This window comes from Gallus gallus, chromosome 8 (genome assembly GCF_016699485.2).
Source record: "Gallus gallus isolate bGalGal1 chromosome 8, bGalGal1.mat.broiler.GRCg7b, whole genome shotgun sequence".
Lineage (NCBI taxonomy): Eukaryota > Metazoa > Chordata > Aves > Galliformes > Phasianidae > Gallus > Gallus gallus.
The window spans coordinates 4,450,526-4,473,736 of record NC_052539.1 but is presented as its reverse complement, the minus strand read 5'-3'; the positions used below and the strand labels follow the sequence as shown (position 1 = coordinate 4,473,736).

At 48.4% G+C, this 23,211-nt stretch overlaps 1 protein-coding gene across 3 annotated transcripts in view; it reads left to right on the top strand.

Annotated features, from left to right (window-relative positions):
* Positions 1–3,570: 3,570 nt before the first annotated feature.
* Positions 3,571–23,211, top strand: part of FASLG (Fas ligand (TNF superfamily, member 6)) — a 131,406-nt gene continuing 111,765 nt past the window's right edge. For 2 of the 3 annotated variants that reach the window (XR_005861825.2, XR_005861824.2), the window contains exons 1-5: positions 3,571–3,983; positions 4,274–4,319; positions 5,775–5,828; positions 6,269–7,249; positions 17,303–17,398. Coding sequence is in view for 1 of the 3 variants with exons in the window: in NM_001031559.2 (NP_001026730.2) it covers positions 3,591–3,983; positions 4,274–4,319; positions 5,775–5,828; positions 6,269–6,663 (888 nt within the window). In the remaining 2 variants the exon portion in view is untranslated. Of the gene's footprint in view, positions 3,984–4,273; positions 4,320–5,774; positions 5,829–6,268; positions 7,549–17,302; positions 17,399–23,211 lie in introns of those variants that run through there. The other variant, NM_001031559.2, reaches the window with a different exon arrangement.

Genomic DNA, 23,211 nt, shown 5'->3' with positions numbered 1-23,211 from the left:
CCTTCTGCTGATCCCAGTGCCCATTGGGAGCAGGGTGTAGTTTGCATGTGCTTAATGACCAAGAGAGAAAAACGTCTTGCTCTCTGGAAAAGGGCTGTGCTAAGCATTGCGATGCCATACAACTGTCAGAAATGGGGTTTGAATGCTGCTTTTTGTGAATGCGAACATCTCTCTAGGCAGCTGTTGGTACCAACACACGTCAGCATGTGCCTCGTGTTTCTAGTGAAGAGTTGACTGTAGGGGGAAATGGAAAGCATCACCCTTGCCTGGGAAAACTGAACTGTTAAGAAAACATGTAATAAAGAAACAACACTAAGATGTTGGCGCTCACCGCAGTGTTGCATAACCCAAGGATGCTGTGAGCTGCTGCTGTCTCCATGGGCTGCCCGGGGGCAGGAGGGGCAAATGAGGAAAGTGCAGTGGGATCCACTGTGTTTGTGCCTTACCATATGGGGGAGGCAGCTGGGAGCCCTATGGAGCTGTGTAGGATTCTCAGTTACGTCCCTGCCATTCTGCTCTCGGATGAACCAAGGGGGGATGCTTCTGCTGTCTGTCAGTTATTGTCACTCCTTTCTGAGCCTCTCTGAAGCTGAATTTAAACTTGCGACGTGTTCTGGGGCTGTCTGCATCTCCCCTTTTGTTAGCCTGGCGCTGTCTGTGAGCTTGGGCTCCTGGGGCCTCGTGCTTTCCCTGCTGTAAAAAAAACCAGAAGCCTTCTCTTGGGTGGTGCTTTCAGTTGCTCTTTCAGAGGTACCCATTAGTGAGCATGAACGGGGTGTACCTGTTTTGCCAGATGTAGCTGGTGCTTACCAATATTGCCCTGCCTCTGGGGCATATTGGCATATATGCCTCTGCCTATTGCCAGACTTAGCCTGGGACAACAAAAGGCTGTCAGCTCCAGAGTTAATGCTTCCAACAAACACAACCCTACCTTTGAATGCTGTCTTTTTGTTCGTTTTTTTAACTACATCTTCAGTTGCTCTTGGGTGTAATTTATGCAGCCCTGTGGGCTTTCAAGAGTTGCTTTTTAGCATTTCTATTAGTCATTACTGTAACAGGAAATAGCATCTTCAGATACATATTTTACTATGTCCAGAACCTAATAAGTCTTCCTCCTACACAGCATCTTTTTTTCTTTATTATTGTTTTTTTAAGTCCTTGAATGTATCGATGCAGACTTGTACCTGTATATTTTAGCTGCTGGCTAATTCTAACCACTGTCAGCACAAACTTCAGCCTGATGTTGTGTGCGGTTAACAAGAGCTCCCACCTTTCCTCTGGGGGTAGCAAGAGATGGAGGGATCCTTCTGAGCAAGTTCTCTTTTTCTGCCTGTGTAACCACGTCTCGTCTTTTGCTGTTCTTTGCTGGCAAACTTGGTGAAAAGGAGGCAGAGAGATAAATCTGATGCCCTCTGTGCCCTTCTTCTGTTCTTTTATTCCTGCTCGGCTGTTCCTGACTCGTATCTTGGGTGAGATCAACTTTTGGTTCCTGGCTTTCTATCAAAAGAGCTTGCTGTGACATGGGTGTCTATCTGCAGCAAACTGTCCTGCCATCACTTCAGAATCCTCGTTAACCCTGTGTATGGTTTGAGCAGTAGGAAGCCAGCAGAAGGCAGAGCCTGCAGGCGTTGTGATGCGCCACACAGATGCGATCCCACTTGGCACTGCTTACCAGGTGACCTCTGAAGGTGGCCACAGGTGAAATGGAAAGTGTGACAGCAGGCAGCAATGGCAGAGAGTGCTGGGAAGGGAGAAGTCTCTGAAAGTGTGCCGTGAGCTGAAATGGATTCTTTGATGGTAAAAGAACCCCGGTCTTCGGTTTGCCACAACGTGTGGTATTAGAGGGCTCTCAATCTGAATAGAGAAGATGCAGCAGGCATGGCTGAAACAGGGCTTTCATCAGCTTACCCACGAGTTACAAAAATATTTGGGCGTCTTTGTGAAAATAGGAAGCGGTGGGTCAGTGATACGCACATCTGTGACATTGAAGGGATCTTGCTTACGTTCCCACAATCCCACCAAGATGAGCTGTCTGCACTGAACTCAATCAGTGTCAGAAAAAGGGGTGTAGGGGTCTGCCTGGAGGGGGAAGACACCTCAAACACCTGACAAACACCTGACCATCCCGCTGGAGGAAAGACGGTGATTGCATGGTTTGAAGAGAGAGTTGAGGGAGAAAGCTCTCAGCTTTGCCCCCTGTATTTTTACAGCAGTTGAATGGCCCCAGAGGGCACGAAAGAAATGGAGACTCCCTGGCACCTGTGTCTGTTTTGCAGCAGACACAGGCACGGTGTCATCAGCGCTCTGAGAAGGAGTGAGTGTTGAGTAGGCTTGATCCGATGGAGGCGAATTTGCGTTGCTTTTCATTTTTATGTCAGAGGGCTAGAAGTACAAGAGCCTGCAGGTTGCTGGAATGGTTCGTGCTGTGGATTACAGTTTCAGCAAGGGGCTGTGGTAAACGTTCTCAAAAAGCAGCGGGGTGGCTGGTGGTGCACGTCTGACTGATTGGTGTGGTTGGAGGTACAGCTCAGCCCTTGCTTTGGAGAAACCAATGTGCACGCACTGTTAGAGCACGCTGGCCTTGAACTCCAGATTTTGATGTTCAAGATCAAAACCTGTGTTGGGGCTGCTTTCTTCAGCCACATAAGAGACAAAAATTCTGTTTGTTCTTGCATTAAACTTTTCATTTTTTAAACGCTGCCCTCCTACAAATGCACTCACTTCGTTACATCTGTGAAATGGAAGAGCACATAGCTGTGGATAATCTTTTGTGTAAATTTATGGGAAAGCTCCTTGCCGCTACTTAGAAATCTGTGGCCAATGAAGACTTAATTAAACTGAGAAATGGAGATGCTCTCTCTCCTCGTGATTTGGCAGTGAGCCTTTAAGAGTGCTGGTCCCTGCTGCGTGCCTGAACTCTGGATCCTTCCTTGAAAGGCAAGGAAATTCTACCAAGATGAGTAGTGCAGTGTCTAATCAGTCACCCAGCCAGGTGAGGTCCTGCTGCAGCACTCATCAATTTTCTGAGGAGAAGACTGAAAAACAACAACTGCCCTTTCTAACATGCTTCAAATTGGAAGAGGACAGCAGACAGCAGTAAGTAATTTGTCCTTTGCAAAATGAAGCAGTTCTTGAGTGCCTGCTGCTGTGCTTGTTGTAAGATCTTCGTACTTTTGCAAAGGGGAAAACTCAGCTCTGTCTCTCACCTCTCTTGCAGGATGCCAGAAGCAGAAGAGTTTGTTATTCCCCCTGCACGTGGTGCAGGACACCGCAGTGGAAAAGCAGCTGCCTCTGCCTGAGTGGGCTGCTGGAAAGGGTGGCTGGCTGGTGGGTGTGTGCTGGGATGATTACTCAGCCCCTGCCTGACAGCACTGTGTTGCTCTGTTCACCTCCTTCCTGGGGCTGGTGCTGTGTGAGTGCAGCCTGCCACTAGCTCTGTCCAGCTGCATGTGCGTGCTGCTGCAGTGTGGGAGGAGCAGGCGGGTGCCCTGAACTTGCAGCCGAGAGCGGAAGCTTTTTGGGGTTTGCTGTTGCCGCTTGAGGCTTTCATAGAGTTGCAGCGTCTGAGCTGGGTGATCACTGCTGGAGTGATGATGCAGGCACACAGAAGCAGAGCTGGGTCTTCCCCCAGGGCTCAGTCTGGGCCAGCCTCGGCAGTTTTTGGCTGCCACATGGAAGACCACACAAAGCGCGTCCAGCCCGTCCCACTCCCAGCCATGCAGCAGAACTTGAACTATATGTACCCACAGATCTTTTGGGTGGATGGCTGTGCCGACGCCAGTACCTCCTGCCATCCAGCATCCCCTGTCGCTCCCTTCCCACCACCGGTACCTGATCGGAGGAAAAAGCCAAAGAGCAGCAAAGAGAGGAGCAGTGTCAGCTTCCTGGTGATCTTCTTGCTGATCCTGCTGGCCCTCACTGGAGCGGGGCTGAGCATGTTTCAGATTTTCCACCTGGAGAAGGAACTGGCTGAACTCAGAGAGGTAAAGTCTGCCTGCTGGCCACACAGGCTGTGGGGAGAAACTGGTGGCAGTGACACGTCTGCCATGCCAGTGTGTGTGGGGCTGTTTGTTACTGTGACGGACTGCTCTGTTGGTGACTGGTACATACCTGGATGTCCTGATGTTTGGATGCTCCCTCCCTGTACACTTAACCTTGCAGCTCTGCCTGAGCACCCAGAATAGCCGTTGTTGAAATAGTCTGGCTGCATTTAGATGGTGCCCTTGTGCTCTCACACTGCTAAGAGAGCTTGTCACTCTTCTTTTTTTGACAGTCTGTCAACGCAGATCGCATCCCTCCAGCTCTGGAGAAGCTCATAGGTGAGTTGATATACGTAGAGGAACTCCTCCTTGCCTGCATGTGTGAATGCTCCTGCCAGATTCTTCCCTCACCTTGTCAGGTGCAAAGGCTGCAGCTCTGATGCTCTGGAAGTGCTCGTTACACTCGCTTGGCTCAAAGAAGTGCGTGTGGGGAGGGGGTCCTGCATCCTGCTTGCTGGAATGCTCAGGGTGGAACAGTTTGCTTCTGCTTCAGGGCCTCCCAGGCCCAAGTGGGGCACTGATGCTGAGAGGGATTCTGCTGTGGAAGTGAATTTCTGGCCGTCCTAACACTGCAACAACATGCACAGAGGGAGGAGAGCAGAGAACCAAGACATATGCTGCACATTGTGACTTTCTCTTTGCTCTTTAAGGTTTTGGGATGACATATGGAGTTTTGTTTTCCTTGGGACTGGGAGATCTGCTTGTACCCTTGAGAGAGAGCAACTTTGTTCCTGAATTCTTTTGGTACAAAGTCTTGCTTGCTGCAGCCAGAGTTAATTGAGAAGATCCTGATTCTATGGTGGTTTTATTCTCTTTAAAAAATGTTATTTCACTGAAATTGAAACTTTCCAAAAGAACCTACTTTTTTTTTTCCTAGATTTAGAGGAAAAAAAGTGGTTTCAGTCTCAATGGAACAATTTTGAAATCATATTTTGAACTTTCAAACTGTTATTTTACTTTTACATTCTGCATTAGTGTCATTAGCGACGAAATCTTTTTAAAGAGGGCCAAACAATTGGCTTAAGAGAATAAGATGTTTCTAAAATTTGAGGACTTGATGCTCAGAAGCAGCCTCTGAGAGAAACGGCAAGTTGGAGTGGGATGGGGTCCCCATGCCCAGTCACTGTAACCAGCCTATTTCTCTAGAAGGACTCACACCCCCCATGGAAGGCAGAATTTTCTTACCCGTATTCTGCCTTTCTAAGGACAGGGTCTGCCTGGCTGGGCAGGTGCTTCGGGATGTCTCAAACAGCTTCTCTGGTCCAGCTGTAAGGAGGTTGGTACTTGGCAGCCAGATTGCTGCTGCTGTGGAAGTGCCAGGCTGGAGTAGGGCAATAAAGCCGGTATGTCTGTGACCAGACACCTTGACACAGACTAAAGGTGCTATGTAAAGGCACACTATTATCTCTCTCCTAAAACCTGAGTGAAAATCCTCTGCTTGAGTTGACTGGCAGAGCGATGTTAAGATGAAAACTTTCCTTGCTCTCTTGTTTTTTTCCCTTTGCTTTGGATCACATCTGATCCTTCGCTTCAGCTCTTCCTTTCTAACTCTCCCTAATATTCTGTAGCATTTGGCTGAGCATCTTTCCATCTCTTCACAGCAAGCCATGGTGCCTATGTGCCCTTTGCTGCTGGGAATCTACCCCGCTTTGGCCTCGTGGATACGTCTGTTCTTCTCACTGGTCTGGCTTCTCCATGGAGCATATGGCTAAAGTCTTCTCTGTTTTCATGCAGGGCAGGAGAGCAAGCCAGTGAAAAAGGAAGCAAGGAAGGCAGCACACTTAACAGGTACGCACTGAGGGGCCAGCAAGATGTGGGAGCAGAGAATGGGGCAGATGTTACTGGAGTGAAAGGGCAGCCTGGCTGTCATTGTAAGGAGCTGCCTCACACAGACTTTCTCATTTTCCTTTAGAAATGCGTGTGCTCTGGCTACTTGAAGTTATTCCACTGCTAAAATATTGCTCTCATTGAGGCTTTTTAATGAGAGCTCTATTTTTTTCCTTTGGTTTTTGTTTTTGTCAGTGAGGTGCTTTCAAAAGCAGCTCAACGCCAATTGAGCACATGGAAGGTGAGAGCTCCCACCATCTCCTTGTGGTTGGGGTAGTCTTCTCATGCTGCACACAAGGACATGGAGAACAGGTGACTTGGTTGTGACTTGGGGTGTAACTGAAGGGAAAACACGTTAATGCTTGTACTTACTGCACCTCCCCTCTCATTCTGGCTTCCAGGAAACCCCACACAGCGGAACCTCCCATTGGAGTGGGAACCTGTCTCTGGTCATGCCTTCACCAGTGGCATTCAGTACCGTGACCAGGGCCTTGTGATCAATGAGACTGGTCTGTACTTTGTGTACTCCAATGTGCTCTTCCGGGGAAGGCACTGTGACAACGAGGTGTTGACCCATGTTGTCTACAAGAGAAACCCAGCTTCACCAGGCAGCCACGTGCTGATGGAGGACAAGCGCATCAACTACTGTACAAAAGAGAAAATGTGGGCCCGGAAAAGCTACCTGGGGGCTTTATTCAAGCTCAGAGAGAGGGACAGTCTGTATGTCAACGTTTCCAGAATTGATCTGGTTAACTCTGAGGAATCCAAGACATTCTTTGGCTTATTTAAGCTTTAAGTGGTGCTGTTGGAGTGTGGCTGGCAGCACCCCGCACACCAGGACATGCAGGGCGTGAGGGCCACTTGTGTGGCAACAGTCCTATGTTGCCAAAACCGAAGCAGGGTCTCAATCTAGGAAACCCATCAAGAAACCATGTTTCAGCCTTCTGCATGAGCAGGCTCAAGCAACTGATGAAGGCTTGAAACCACACCTCTGGGAAGCACCTGGACTGTCCTCTCTCTGAAGAGAATCACGCATTTTCTTCCTCTGAATAAAACCACCACCCTGAAATGTAGTGCATCAGAGACCCTGTTGAAACTCACTACTTGCTCAAGAAGACTGCTACCTGAGAAAGTGCCAGGGCCTCAGCGGCACTGACCCACACATGCTGTTGTGCCTCCAGTGAGCTCAGGCCATTTGAGGACAGCTGGCCTGTGTCCAGAAGGCCCCTCAGTCTGAGTTGTGCTGTGTCACACCATGGGCGGTGATGTGGGAGTGAGCTCAGGCTGCCTTCCCTGAGCAATGGTCTGCCCATCCCACCTGGACACTTGGCACTGTAACTTGTCTGACAGGCACCCACCTACCAGCTGGCTTCTTAAGCATGGTAGGTTTGTTTTGTGTTAAATTATCGGCTGTTCCCTTCCCGGAAAATATCCCCACCCCTTTATTTAACTCACCTTGCAAGGAATGTGCTGGAAGTGGCGATGCCATGAGGGGTCCTGGCCCTGTGAAGAACACAGTGTCTTGCTGAATCCTCCCCCATGCTGTGATGGTGGGTATAGCAGAAGGGGCCAGGTACCCTTGTCACTGATAGGACCTGAGCAAACCAGCCCTGGCTGAGCATGGGATGCTCTCTCCTGGGCAAAACACGGATGGTAAATAAAGGTATATTTTTCTAGAAAATGGCACTGTACTCTCCTTACGTGGGACAGAAGACTTGGGAATGGCCAAAGCCTGGAACACTTTTGGTCAGTGGACAGGACCCTGCTCTACCTCTAGGAACGTGCCAGAAAAATTTGCTCCTTGCCTGATGGGGCACTGGGTCCCTGCCACTGAGCTGGACACAAGCTTTTCCCCGCTGCCAGGTCTTGGCTGGGTGTGGAAGTGTTCTGGGAGCAGAATGCTGGTCGCTGAGCACAAGTGCTGCCATCTCCCAAAGCACCACGCTCCTCTTTGTGCCTGCCAGCCCCAGTAGCACTTCAAATGGCAGTCTGAGGGGTAAAGAGAAGTCATGCTTAGTGTTAAATGATATTTGCTCACTCCAGCCGTGGTCCACAAAGCATCTTCCTTGCAAGGGTTGACCTCAACTTGCCATATTGTCACTAGGCAGTACAAAAAGGCTGTACTGCATCATTTTTGCCTGTGCTCCAGGCTTCTTGTAATTCAAACAGTGGCTCTCCAGCAGCATGCTATGTTTATTTCCTTTTCTCTGGTGCTGTCCTGTGCTCTGTGGTGTGTGGCCTGTGGTTGCTTGCTTCGTGGAAACGTGTTTCTTTGAAACCCAGGAGTGGACGGGCCATTGGTGCAGCCGGGTGAGGTGAGCACCATGCCTCTGCTCACGCGACTGGCCCTGCTGCATGTGGAGTTTTCCATTGCATTTCTCAAGAAGGAAAGCACCTCTAAAGGTCAATGATTAGGAATCTTTTTCGCTTAGCTGATGCTTTCCCACTGCGCCCATCTCCTGCTATCAGAGGCGCAAACCACTTAGTGCAGATACAGAGGTGTTGGACAGAAACTTTTCAGGAAAGGCTGGAAGCTTCTTCCCTTTTATGGTTGCTCTTTGTGCTGTGTTGCTTTCTAGATATCCATCTGAAGAGTGACTGTGCATCTCTCTTCACACATCTGTATGCTTGCAGCAATTTCTAAGCACATTGTATGCTTCCTTTCTTTGCTGGTGATGAACAGCTTAGAGAGATAAAGAGCATTCAGCACCCAAAGGAAACTGATGCTGAGGTTATGCACTCTGCTTGTACTGTATTAGGGAAGGGCTGAAAAGCTCCCAGAGTTCTGTATAGATCAGCACATGGCAGCTCAGCTGTGAACGTGAGCTCTGGGGCAGGATGTGGCAGTTGATCTCGCTGCACATCAGGAGGGGGCAAGGATCTGTTAATGTTTTTATCTGATGTGCTGACAGCAATGCAGACCTGCAAGTCTCAGAGATGGTGTTATGGTGAGGTGGATAGTGTTATAGATCAGGCTGGGGTCTCTTGAGGTGGACAGAGCTGCCTTTCCTCGTGGGACAAAACTATGAGCTGTTAGCCTTGCTCCTGAATCAGAGAGCAGCTGCTACTGCATTGAGTCAGCAGCACAGATGCCAGCAACCCGTGTGCTTCTGCCTTGAGATCCCGTTCTCAAACGTTGCTTCAACCTGTCCATAGAAAATCCACTACTGAGCTCGTGGGCTGTGACTGAAGATTCAAAGTAAGGTTGTGACAGAAGCATACCATTTTAAACGGCACAGAGTCGATGTGCAGGCTGCTTGTGGGAGCAGTTTTATTAAAGCCATCAGTTTAATTATCTGTCTAAGAAGCTATTCACTGATTGGAGTATTTGCTTAATGTTAGCATTAAATACTTAATAACTATTTAATATTGGCATTGTTAATGCTTCTGTGACTGAGAGAGTGAACACACTCAGGAAGAGTGGTGGCGCATTGGGAAAGGCTGCTCTTTCTGAGAAGAAATGTTCCCTAATATCCAGCCTGAACCTGCCCTGGCACAACTTGAGACTGCTCCCTCTCGTCCTCTTGATGTTACCCAGGGGTGGAGACTGACCCCCACCCTGTCACAGCCTCCTTGGAGACAGCTGTAGAGAACAATTACGTCTCCTCTGAGCTTCCTCTTCTCCAGGCTGAGCAATCCCAGTTGTCTGTATAAGCCAAGCTCCTCTCTCCTGATGGAAGAGCACGGGCCACATGTGGAAGTACTGCCGGGCTTGGGCAATGTTTAATAGCACTCCAGGGAACTTCTCCTCTATAGAGAACACAGCTGAGAAGAAGTGATGAGTCCAGAGCAACTCCTATGAAGCATCTTCTGGTCAACTCCTAGTGCCTGGGGTCTCCTGTGGTTCACAGCCCTTCTTCCTAGGCACAGGCATTCTTTCCCTACATGATCCAGCTCACTGCTGATCCAGCAAGTCCATTGCAGGCACGCCAACTCTCATGGTTAGCTGAACCCTATCCAGGCAATGCCTGCATGTTTAGGGTGTGCAGCTGGCCAAGCCTGAAAGACATAGAAACACTCGTGCTGGTATGTGCCGAGCATAGCAAGCTGCTTGAGGTAGATGGGCTCTTTCGTGGTTGATGCATATCAGATGCTGCATCCTATTTATCTACCCTGGTGGGGTAAATAGTGCTGCCTCTACAGCAAAAGTGCAGGAAGCGAGAGGAGGTTTGGCAAGCTCTGAGAGGCAGGGCATAAGTGTAAGAGGTAGGATGAGTAACGAGCAAGGCTGAGGTTGGGTGCTGCTCCTCACAGACCCATAGAGATGAGAGGTGGCATGCTGGCAAGCAGCCCCAGCAGCTTCTGTGGCAGGCAGCTTTCTCCCAGCAGAGAAAACCACCTTCAGTGAAGCAGAAATGGCCTGTAATAGCTATGGCCAGTATCTCTTATATCCCTCCTATTGATATTGCACCTGTGTCTTCTGATATTTTACTAGCCTGTGGTTACTTGTGATGCAGAGGAAGGCCACTGGCACACAGTGAAGTCCTGAAGGGCTCTTGTAACACAGAAGTGAAAGAAGCCACTGCTGGTCGACAAACGCAGCAGTGTCAGAGACATGAAATGGAGCTCTAACATGGACTGGCTCTCAGCAGGCTCACCCAGATATGCGTCTTGGCTCAGACGTTACACAGATTAGTTGTTGTAGTTAGCTGATATGTGTTATATATGACTCTTTTTGTAGCCCTCCAAGAGAGAAAAGAGCACGAGTAAGAATGGAAGAACCAATATTTTTTAAGCTGCTCTCAAATCCTGTGAGTTAAGAAGCAACCTCGCTGTTGGATCAGACAAGCTTCATTTTTGCTGCTATTTTTCCTTTTCTACTTTTTTTCCCCCTAAAGGCAGCCTTAATGTTTCCAAGTTTTGATTACTGTGTCTTGTGGGGTTACTTCTAGGTCATGGAGCTGTAAAGAATATATGAACCAGATTGTGAAGGAGGGGAGGGAAGCTTAAATATTGCTCTTATTTTTCTAGCACTCAGAAGAGGAGGCACGTTACATCATGGTTACAAACGTGCAGTTTTAGGCATGACTAAGTGACTGAGGTTAAATGCAAAGGGGATGAGGTGAGTAAAAAGAGAGGAGGAGCTGGTATGCAAGGTGAGGGAAGTTACATGTGAATTTCTCTATTTTTATTTTAAAGATGGGGAAGGAAGGCATGACAATTTGTTGCTGACTCATCTCTTGGGGTAACATGAGATTCAGATATTCCATTCCCAGCATATAACCAAAGCTGCCCCGATGCACAAGAAGTAGGACTGTGTTCTGGTGGACCTCCTGCCCGGTCCTTGTCGGCAGAGGGAGGGGACCAAAGAGATGGGGAGGAATGAAAACAAGTCTCAGCATCACAGGCAAACCCCCTCCCTATCTACCTTAATTCCCCACAGGGTGTGTGCTCTCCTGAGCCGTGTGCTGGGGGTATGCATTGCACTTGGCATAGTTCGTGAGATTTATGTTAAGAGATTGAAAAACAATTCAGAAAAGATGTCTGAGAGGGAGATTTTTCCTTCCTAGTTTAAACAGCCTACAAGATAGCTTTTCCTGCTGCTATGATGGACATGAAGTTCCCAAAGAAGGGTGCGATGTGTTTATGGCTGTTGCAGTTCTCAGCTATCAGTGGGTCAGCCAAAGAACTGGTATGAGCTGCACAATCTCAGCCAAGGCTCCAGAGGGCATGGTGAAAGGCTGACTTGCTGCTAATCTGCTTATCCATGCTCCCTGCTGGGGTATCTGCAATGGAGAACGGGTATCCATGACCTGGCTTCCATTAAAGTTCTGAAAGAGGAATCCGAATCATAGAAGATTAAGAATGCTTAAGCAACAAAAGAGGATGTGATTGCTCTAATTCCCCTGCTTAGGGAACAGTACCGGGAGAAATTCAGCAGACGTAGTAAATAAATCCCACTGCTGTCCTTAGCTTGGGCAAGGGCAGGTTATCAGGCTAGTTCTCAAATAAGCCCAGAAGTGGGTTGTTGCAGCCGTTGTGACGATCCTTGCTTTTGCGCTGTGAAATCGGTCCTGCACATCCTTGCTGCTGAGCAGCCCTCCAAGTTGTGTGTGGCTTTGCAAGTGTGTTTCTTTGCTGCTGCTGTGAGGAGCAGGAGGCAACTGCTGTGGCTTAGTGAGCTACTGTCTGTTAGCTGAGCTCTTCGACCACTGCAAATATAAAAGCTGTCGAAGTTTTTTTTGGGGGGGTTGGGGGTGTTTCTGCCTCCTGCCCACAGCTGCACTTTCTTGTTTATCCGAGCTTACAAGAATTTGAGTCAGGCTCCTCTGTTGCCCTACTTACTCTGAATTTCAGCATGGGTGGGGAACAATCATTTTCAAGGCTTGCTTGAAACTCCCCACTCACATCCTGTGGAGACCCTGCTTGCTGCACTGGAGAATGTGAGTCAGGAGAGGCTGTTGAACAGGATGGTAATTGCTTGATCCACTTGGGACCACATTAGCTATCATTAGGTCTTCATGTGGAGCCTGTTCCCTGCTCCTGAAGCATTTATTATGTATTTATATGCATTCTCTTCTGCACAGGGGAGAGCTCGTGGGCAAGAGGTGGTAGGATTCATGCAGCAGTAAATATATCCATACTGTTACTGTATCTGGTGCTGTCCCAGCTTTACAGTTAAGATGTTCAGTACCTGGCAAGATCATCTAGACAGTGATACAACAGAAGTAACTGGTGCTGTGTGCTGGACCTTGCGATGTGTTTTGATGCTAATGTAAGTTGCTGGCCTGACTGTTCCTGGTTCCCAGGATGCACGTTTGATAGTAAAGATACAGTGATGGATTATCGCCCAGTCTGCGATAAAACCTGGGGCAGCCCCAACAAGTATCAGACTATGACCAGGACCTGGCATCGAGCCTGTCTAGGAGAACAAGTAAAGCCATCCTACGCAACTCCCACCGTTCTATTTTGCTAGGAAACCTCATTAAAAACCTTACTAAGGCTTTTAAGGATAAGTAGCGGAACTGTGGGTCTTTTAGGAGTTTTGTGATTTCCCCTCTTCTAGCTCATCTGACAGACTGGGAAACGGAAAGCATCAGAGAACCTGAAAGGGGGCTTGGAACCTGGTACTGATGGCCCCCAACAGCATTCATTCCCTCTGGTACCAGGCTGTTCACCAAAGGATACAGGCTGTATGAGGTGATGTGAGCTCCTGTCTCTGTGCTAGTCCTGCAGGACGCTAGCCTTTAAAGGTCATGGTGCCATGTCGGCCAAAGTTATTCACACCACCACCATCCTTAGAGTTCATAGAGGGCTAAGTGGACAAAAATTCAGCGCTGCTCATAGGAGGGAGCTAGGTGTGCTGGGGAGATGGGTGAGATGGTGATGACTGTGGCAGACCACAAGGCTGCCATGCTCAAGGCTGCTGTTTATAACTGTCAGGGGTGAATGAAGAATGTAGCAAGAGCTGTAAAACCACTGAGTTCTGTGAAAAATCCTAAAGTGGGCACTTTGGTAGCTGCAGTTTCATTTCTGTTTTTCAGCTCATTGCCCGTAAACCATATTTAGCATGTAACTTTATAGGACACTGTGAAGAAAAGCGTGCAAAGTTTTCCACAGTGCTCATAGTGGAGTAAGCATCAAAAGAGACTCGGGAAACTAGGCCAGTTGTGAGACTTGCTCCTCTACCCAACCATGGCCAGGGCAAGTCAGCATACCTAGCTATTCAGAGGGAGAGAATAAGGTCATAGGAACAAGGGACATGGCTTAGAGAAAAGAAACCAATGTTTATCTTAAATCATTGACTTCTAGTAACTTCAACTGTACAGCAAGTGTTGCCGTACAGATTTTCGAGAAACTTGACACTTCTTTCTTGTGATCAGGTTGCTCTCTTTTGCTATGTTGAGACTGTTTTCTAGTGGTCTGCACCTTTTGCAAGACTGGTCCTGCTGCTAAACACTTTGCTTTTGCTCTTTAGGGGTATGAAAACGTTTCACAGAACTGTTACATTGCCTGCTAGTAATATGTCTTGCATAACTGGTTTCTCAGTTTGGTCTTTCTTTCACTACTTTGACTCCTCTCATTTTTTACCTTCTTGGTACTTGGGGGGAGGAGTGGTTAAGGGGTGGAGGGGAAAAAAAAAAAAAGAAAGCTGTGTTGACCCTGTAGCTCTGCTTTCTCAAAGTGCTATTTCCTGTGGTCTTAAAAAGCATGCTGAATAGATTCTCCTACAGTCTTCTACTCTTGCTGAGTCTAAGTCGGTAAGTAGGAGCAGGTAGGCAGTGGAGCCCTGTGCTGACCTAGAACCTTGCACAGCTGCTGAGTCAGTATGACAGCATCTGCTGGGAATCCCTCCTTCCCCACACCACTAAATAGTGTCATGGTCTCCTTTGGCCCTGTCAGCACTGAAAACGTGTCTCCATTACAGACAAAGACTGCTTTCCCTCTCACTACCCTTGTGTGCCGAACAGGAATAGATATCTCTTTATGGAGAAGCAAGACTGAGCCATGTTGAAAGTTCTGACTCCCACCTGGAATATGCTGTAGAAGGGGCACACCTTAAACCTTCTACATGTGTGAATAGTGGAAATTTAGACAATAATTGGTACCTGCAGTGGGCTGACCCTGAACAGCTCTCCAGTACCCACCCAGCTACTCCACTGCAACAGGCTCAGGGGAGAAAATAAATGGAAGAGCTTGTGGGCTAGGGAAAATGAACTTACTGCCTGTTAAAATAGATTTGGATAGTGAAAAACAAAATAAAACAAAATGAAAAACAGTTCTTCCCAATCCATGCGCTGTTCAGCTTCGCCCATTCCTTCATGCCTCCCCCACCTGCTAGGGCAGTGGGATGGCGGCTCCAGTCTGACACAGCTCCTCCCTTCTCCTTTTTATTTATACTTTCCCTCTGCAGCCCCTGGAAGGACCCATGCAGGAACATCAGGACAAACGTGCTCTCCCCAGGGGCTGCAGGGGAACCCCTGCCTAGCGGCTCCATTTTCTCTCATCTCAGTGCCGCAGAATGGGCGCCATTTTCTCTCCTCTCACCTCAGTGCTGCAGAGCGGGCGCCATTTTCTCTCAGTGCTGCAGCGGAGCACCATCTTCTCTCCTCCTCTCACCTCAGCGCTGCAGGTGTTTCTGCCACTTTTTCCCTCAGCACTCACTGCCTAGCACAGCATTTTGCACTTTCTTAGACACCTTTACCCAGGGCCCCAGCAGCATGCTGTTGGGCTCAGCTGGCAGCCTCAGTGTTTCCATTTCTGAGGGGTCCGGAACCTTCTGGAACGGTCTGGAAGCAGCCGCGTTCCACACAAGGCAGCCCCCCCTGCGCTCTCCTCACAGAGACCTGCAGCCCTCACTGGGCATGGACGCCCAGCACCCCACCTCAAATAAAACTTGCAGCCTGCAAGGTTTGGGAAGCAGCGTTATCAGGAGGGCAGTGCAGCCTCACAGTGTGCTTTAAGTATGGGACCTGACGTGGAGCCGTGTGCTGAGGTAAAGCCCTGTGTCAGGCTGGGGAGCGCAGGCAGCAAATGGAAGGATCTGGAAATGATTGTAATGGGAAGAAATGTGGTCTCACAGGTGCAGATTTGTGAGAAAGATGGCTGTGGTCAGGATATTAAAAATAAGCAGTTCCAGTCCCAGTGGGAAGGATAGTGACCTGGAAAAGGGTACAGAGCTGGAGCTTGTGAGGCAGCCACATCTGCCTCAGGCAGCTGCCGCCATACTGCAGCAGTCTGTTACAGATGAGATGCTCCTGTGAGTGCTTGTGGCTGGAAAGGAAAGCCTGAATAGAAACTAAAAAAATGCTTGTTTTTAGTAAGAGACCACTCAGAGCAAGGAGGGAGAACGAAACTGAAGTAAAGTGTTTGCCTGCAGCGCTCCCCTCGGCCGCTCAGTGCTGTCAGCCGGCGCTTTGGGCTGGACTACTGGAACACCTGCAGTGAGGTCTCCATCAGCCCCAAGGCTTGTCCTTGTGCCACAGGCTGGCACCAGCTCCTCCCTGGGATTCCTCTCCCTGCCCTTGCCACAAGGAAAGGGTCCCCATCCAGGCTCTCCACCTCTCTGAGGATCAGGCAGGTTTCCTCTGCCCTTCTCTTAAAAACAGGTGATAAATGCAGAATGCACAAAGCCAAACGTAGTAGGTGCCTTGGCAGCAGATGCCTGCCTTCAGTCTCACCACTGGGCTGGAAAACGTGAATTCATCGTCACAGTAATGCTGCTAAGTGTCCTGGTGGCAGATATGGGGGAAGAGTTTTGCAGGGCGTGCTGTTGTGTTTACTGGCTACCTGGGGAGAAGCCTGTTTGCCTGAAAGCTGGTCTGTCAACCCAAGAGAACCAACCCCACCAAGAACAAATGTTCACTGCAGCTGTCTGTAAGGAAAGTTTCTCCTGCGGTGACCTCCTTGGAAAACAGCATAGAGGAAATGGGTACGTTACACATTCTATTATTCATTACAAAATTTGTATGTTACTCTATCTATTATGTTTTACTGAAGTCCCTTATATGAGGCTTTGTGGAGATTTTGGGGTGCTGGGTCTACAGAATTTTAGTCTAACAGCAGAGAACAGCCAGTGAGAATAGATAAGGTCCATCCCTCCCAAGGACACAGGGCCTTCAGACTGCTTGCTCACTGAAAAGGGAAAGGCAGAGCCCTCAAACATGGGCAGCCAGCAAGTAACTCTGGGGTGTCTTGTTTTCACACTCCAGGCTGGTGTCAAGCACCAAGGTATGATGTCTGCCACCTCCATGCTTGCTTGGTGGGACATCCAAAATGGCTCCAGCAGCTGCATGAGGATGCAGACTGGGAAGACAGCTGTAGCCAAGAGGGATGCTGCTTCATGGAGACCTGCTAGAAAGCGCATTTCCCAGCTACCACATAGACTCTTTTTGTGGCTTGGCATCCCGGGAATGCTCTGACATGTCCTGAAACTGAGCTTTTGTGCATTAGGAACACGCAGGGGCTTCAGAGCTTGACTGCAGGTGTAAAAGCATGAGGCGACTGTTTACTTGTGCTTTAATTTTTGCTGGCAAGACAAGGCAGAAAAAAAAAAAATAGCCCAAATGCTGGCAGGCAGCAGCAAATTGTGCATGTACACATGTGGGTGAATGTCCAGAAGAAAACCAATTTCTACCTACCGCAGTTCCTAGAGCTGATGCAACAGCTCTAAAGGCATCTTCTCTCCATGCAACTATATGCCCAGTTAAAGGAGAGTACATGGTTGGAGGTGGATGAGGAGAATGCGCAGTGTGGAACAGCTAGAAGAGTTTCATACATTGCACTCCAACCCTCCTTGTGCTGGGGCAGTAAGTGCATGCAAATATTTGCAAATGATGAAGAAATGATAAAGCAAAGTTGCTAATATTGTATGAGATGTTCATCCTATTCAGAGGTGGTTACACTCCGTTGTTGCAGAGGAAGAAAAGGCAATATGTGAAAATACTTCATGTATCTCATAAGCAAGGTTTTAGCATCCTTCTCCTTTGCCACAGACTTCTGTTTTGCCTACACGAGGTGAGATCTGGACGCTGCAGAGTGTGAGCACCACAATGGCTGAATTTGCAAGACCTGGTGAAAAAGTGGCTTAGGTGAGTAGGCTGGAGATGTGTTTGGAGGACTGTGATGCATGGGGCTGTGGTAAGTGGGAAATGCCATGAACTCCTTGTCAGGAGGGTGAAGCTGCAGGAGGGGAAGGTGTGGGAGCTGACCACACAGCAGGGAGGAACAATTGAGAAGTCCTTCAAGGTCAGTGTGAACAGTCAGAGATCTCAAGGATGTGCTGTAATTCTTATGTAAATGCAGGTGTGGGGGATGCACCAAAGGCTTCAGCCTGATGCACTTGCCTTTGACTTCTTGTGGGCATTAGAATCACAAAAATAGTCTCCTTTGTCTCAGTATCTTGGGGACATTGCACTGAATTGACTCTTTGCAGTTTGTGGGTGAGGTCATTGTTACAGGGCCATTTTCAGCTGAAGGGGAACAGAATGAGAGAAAGTTATGGCTGCACAAACACATTAACCTTATAGTCAAGGAGGAAGCTGAAACAAGGATCCAAGGCCAGAGGCTTGTGGGGGGATTAGGATTCAAGGGGACTTTGCCAGAGATCTCTATGCTGGATGAAACTGAAGGTCTTCCAAATGAGGAGAAACCTTCCGTGAGACAAGGACTGCTGCTGAACACATCTCATTTGCAGGTAGGGCTGCTCCAGCACAATCAAACATGTACCACTGACACTCACGTTAAGCCAGTGTCACTGTGTGCTGCCTGGACTACTTGGCCCTGCTGTTCAGTGCTGCCAGGAGAAGTCATGATCTGTGATGTTATCACCTTCATCTTCCAGGGCAGTGTAGCACTGTGGCTGGGTGGTATGATACTTCCAAAACAGCCCTAGAGACAGCAAAAAGCACACAGGTGATTCACATATATTTGCATTCTGCAAATGACACTTCTACTGGGACGGGTGAATCACAGGTGGTGGTGGTGGGACCTTGGGGTGAGATAATGCTCTTCTTTCCATGTGTGGTGGAGTCTTTCCCAGCCTGAGTGTTCTAGCAGAATGGCCCATGCTGAGGACTTTCTGGAAACTCCTTTCTTCCTCCCTACTGTTCAGCATAATGTCTGCCTGATCCCACAGCAGTGCCCATTCCCTTTGACCAGGTGAATGCTGGGACAGCATTGAGTGTGTCTGGTGATGCCACGTAGCACCCACAGCCTGAGCCCCCCCTGTGCCGTTGTGCAGGCTGATCTATTGCCTGCTCCAGAGAAGACCACATGCCTCCCGCACGGCTGTGGGCACCGCCTGCACTGCTTTCCCTGCTGGGTGGGAGGTGATGCTCGAACATTTCCATGACACATGGTGGTGGCAGGGGAAGGAAGCGCTGATGATCTAAGGTGTGTGGGGACCACCTTCTTCACTGGGAGTTTAGTCCTGGGTGGGCTGTGTGCCCCTGGGGACCTGAGCAGGTTTAGCACTAGTGTCTACCTGGCTGGCAGGCTCTCTGTGGGATTCTCTTAATTCCAGAAGCAAGGCTTGCCCTGTGGATGGGAGGCAGAATTGGTGGCTTGTGGCTACAGAGTGAGACGTTCTCTGCAGAACTTTCCTCTTCCTTTGGAGATTCCGGAGCTCAGGGGACTCCCCTAGGAAGTGATACTAGCTCTGGGGACTGGCAACTATAGTGTGGGATGATATACGCCAGCAGCCTGCCCTGCTTCTGTTATTAGCCCTGCCTGAAGCAGGAGGTTGGTCAGGGGCCATCCGGAAAGCCTTTTCCACTTGCTTATCTTGTGGCTTAACACCAGGTCCTTGCCCAGCCCCAAGCTAGAATTGTCATTCCTCTGTGTGGTGTCTGCATTCAGGGAAACTCTCCTCCAGGAGATAAGGAGGAGAGGATGTGCAGGAGGGGCCGAACAGCTCCTCCCCATTCCAGACACCTTTGGTATGACAGTCATGTTCCACCCGTAAGTGCTTGTGGCAGGCCGTGCCCTGTTCTCTACCACCTAGAAGAGAGCACGATAGCAGTTGTGATAAACGGCTCAAAGCTTGTTAGAACAGCAGATATAAACAGAAAATGTTTCCTCTGTGTTTCATGTAAACACGGCTACAGGAAATTGAGCTACCTTGGGCAGGAAGCAGAGGTTGCCAAGAACAGGGATAAGACAGCCAGCAGGGTTTTCAGTGCTTCTGGCAGTAGTCTATCCCCTGCAGCTTCAAAGAAGTATCACCATCTTAATTCTGAGATGGAGTCCCAGGATCCTCAAAGGGCTTTGGTGAGGTTTAGCAGGGATGTCAGGCCTACAGCCTGGAACGTGGTCTGCTCTGCTGTGTGTCCTGCACTTAGCCATCAAGGCTGGATGAACACTCTCAGAAATGCTTTGCAAGGAAGACTCAGAAGTTAGAACACCTTATGACTGCTGCAAATAAATATATGGAGGTATTTAATACAGTGGAAGAGAGGCTTAATGGGTTCAAATTAAATCAACACTCTGCTTTCCACAAGCAAATGTTGAGGCTTGTTGATATGTGACTTCTGAATGCAGGTGCCATGCTGAAGTAGATTTTGGCAAAGCCATACATGGATTGCTTAATGAATGTTGAAGGAGAAGCTGAATTCAGAGTAATCTTAAAAGTAAAATTCACAGGAGATTCCAAAGGAGATAAAAATCCAAAGAAGCACTTGACTGACTCAAAGGACTTAGAGATGGCTATTGCCAGTACTGCATTATTGACACTATTCACTAGCTAGACACAATAATGCTACTTCCAGCTGTATCCCTACAGAGCTTCAGACAAGCCAGCAGGGCTGTGTTAAACATCTTTGGGACTGGAAGTCACCCAGTTCTTCTGAAGATTTTTATAGATCAGTCTCTTGGGACCAATGTGGGCTGCAGTATAGAATACATCAAACTGAGAGTTTAGGTCGGTTTATTAGCAAAGAACTCAGAACTGATGTGAAAACAAATGGCCTGAATGCATAGAGGAGGCATCTCATGATACCTCCTCACTGGATATGGCTTGCAGCCTTCAATTGCTCTGCTTTTGGTAACCTAACAGACCAAGAGATGGGTCACTTTTGCATTCACTGCTAAGCATGCAAAGAGGTGTTCTCAGCAAAGTCAGGAATTTGTTAAAGCTGTCATAGGCTTGGAAAAGACTATATTTGGGTAACTAGAACCTGCTGTGAGGGAAGAGGCTAAAGGGAAAAAGCTGCTCTCAGTAATAAGTTCTTCACTGACTTCTGCCATGGTTTACGGACCGCCTAACTCAGAGTCTGAAAAAGCTTTATGTGAATGTATGTGCTAATTTTGAAACCTTGGAAGAGGGAGATTCCAGAGATGGGAAATATACCATTGACTAAGAGCTAATTTTACACGCAAGAAAATAGTGGGAAACCACTGAACAAGGAGGAACTGAAACCCAATGTGTAGTTTGAACAGTGCTCAGGTGTTTTCAGCAGGCTTGGCTGGCAGGTGCTTTCAATTTCAACCGGGGTCTGTAGTTGTAGATGCTTGCTAAAGAGGCAGATCCTTTTGGACACCTTTTGCTATGTTTCTCTTTGGGAGACAGACTCCTTGTGGCTTATCTGCGGCATGGAGCTGGCAAGCCTTTGAGCTGTAGCAAGCAAACAGAAACAAAGAAGACAGCGCACTGCGTGACTTTCATCCCTCCTACCTCTTAGCCAGCTTCTGCAGCACCTACCTGACAGTGAGACTGCAACTTAAATTATGGTATTTAACGACTCTGAGAAGCAATTCAATTCTGGAGTATAGCTGGTGGAGTATAACTACTGCCTTGGGAGTAAGTACAGACAATGCTCTCCCTTACTGGTGGAAAACAGCCTCATCGACTTGAAAAACATAACACTTGGTTTGCACAGGGAGCGATGATTAACCTGCACAATTCTAACTGCATGCATCTTCACACCTGTGTGAAGGACAAGGTTCAAACAAAGGTTAATTGTCCTAATTATGCTAATTACTTAAACGGCGGGGGGGGAGGGGGGGGGAGGGGTTGGCTCAGTTGGGCTGCACTAGACAGGTGGTTGGAGCTGTGTAATCTTCCACTCTCATGCTTTAAATACTAGTTTTCTGCTCTAGATTTAGAGTATAATTGCTGGCTTTAGTTTTGTGATAACTGATCTTTGAGAAAATTCTTCCAAAGGGAGAGCCTGGTTCTTAATAATCCACCCACTGTCTGTCAGTGGGCAGTGCCGGAGACTACACAAGAGCTGGTGCAGTGCTGTGTGGAACGACCTACCTGAATTCTGGCACAGCTGGTGGCACAGAGGCTGGACAAATGCCAAAGGCAGCAAAATCATGATCAGTGAGGAGCCACCTGGACTGGGGAGAGATTTATGCACTGTAGTTCTTAAAATCACATCTGATCTGCGTATCTATGAGTGCAGTGAGAGCTATTCCTCTGCGATCTTTTGTTAACATTCAGCTCTGTACCATTGTTTACAAGTCTCCCAGTGCTTCCCCACAGCACTGGATGCTTCTGAAACCTCTGGGACTGCAGTCACTAAATTGTTCTTCTGTGGCCAGTGACCCCCAAATATGAATCCTGCCCATGTTTGTCACACAGGAAAATGCACTCAAAGGAGGGAGAGTAAAATTCTGCTAACCAGCAGCTACAGAGGGATTTTTAAAAAGGGTTTATTGGAAAGGAAGCCACCAGTGAAATCAATCTTGATTTCACCTGCTCGTGTCTCTATTCCCTTCCTGCTCCTGGCTGCTGCCAGATGCATAGTGGTCCAAGTGAAGCGACTTCACAGTTTTGTGGGGGGCTTCCTCATGCTGTATGAACCTCATCTGAAGTGCTCCCAACTCTGCTGCTGTAAACTCAAGAGCGCCAACTGGGATGTGGCAGACTGCAGTGGAGCAAGCTCTGGATGGAGTTGGCTATGGGCAGTGCTGCACAAGGTAAGGGGGAGAGAGATTTTATAGTCTTATGGTGTGTAGGGGGCCTTACTCCTGGTGAGGCTGGATGCCTGGTGTGGGTTTGAGTCTGGGGGTGGCATTAGAGGCTGTTTGTGGCAGTTGATGTTTGAAAGGTTTTGAGTGATCTCCTTCATTGCAGTGCTTTCTCCCTCCTCTCCAAGTTGTCATCCATGCTGAAGTGATTTACAGCATTTCTGAGCTGTGGCTGTGCAACCAGAAAGTTTTGTCTGGGAGTTGTTTTTCATGTGTCATTTGAGCTTCTTCTAATGAAGAAGGAGAAAGATTATTTCCTAGTGAAATGGGTCTTTGATGGCTTGTGTGTCTTGCTCCTGCCTGATCCACCACGACCAATAACTATCCTGCTAATAGTTGTAGCACAAGTGATGTCTGGTTCTGGATTAGCCTCAAGCTATTGGTCCAGAGAAAGATGTGATACAGTGGGTATAGAGAACCACTTTTCCAGCTAAATTAGCTTATGTAGCAGAAATGTTGAGTTACAGCCTGATGCAGTGATTGAACACCTGGTGGGAAGGCAGAACCAACCCAGGGGAGCTCAGGTGCGTACAACGAACCTGATTGACCAGAAGGGGTGGAGCCAGGATCTGCCCCTTCCCAGCCCTCATTTAAGGGCTGGCAGTGGAGGTGAGGGCATCTTGCTGGAGATCCCTGTGTACCTGAGGCCTTCCAAAGGTAAGCTTTTTTTTTTCCCCCTTTGTTTTTGTTTCTATGGCTGTTCCATTTGAGTACGTTGTCACTTGCTGCAGTCTAGGACTTTGCTACTCGCTGTTACTGCTCCGTTTTCCATTACAGCCTATATTGTGTTACAACGTTACAGCCTATTTTCTCTTTTCAAATCCCTGTTGTCCTTTTCTAAACTCCCTGTTAAGGTAAAAACGTTGCATTTGCTTATTCATTTGTCTTGTTGCCAAGGGATGTGTGTTTGTAGCCAGGTTTGGGACAATGT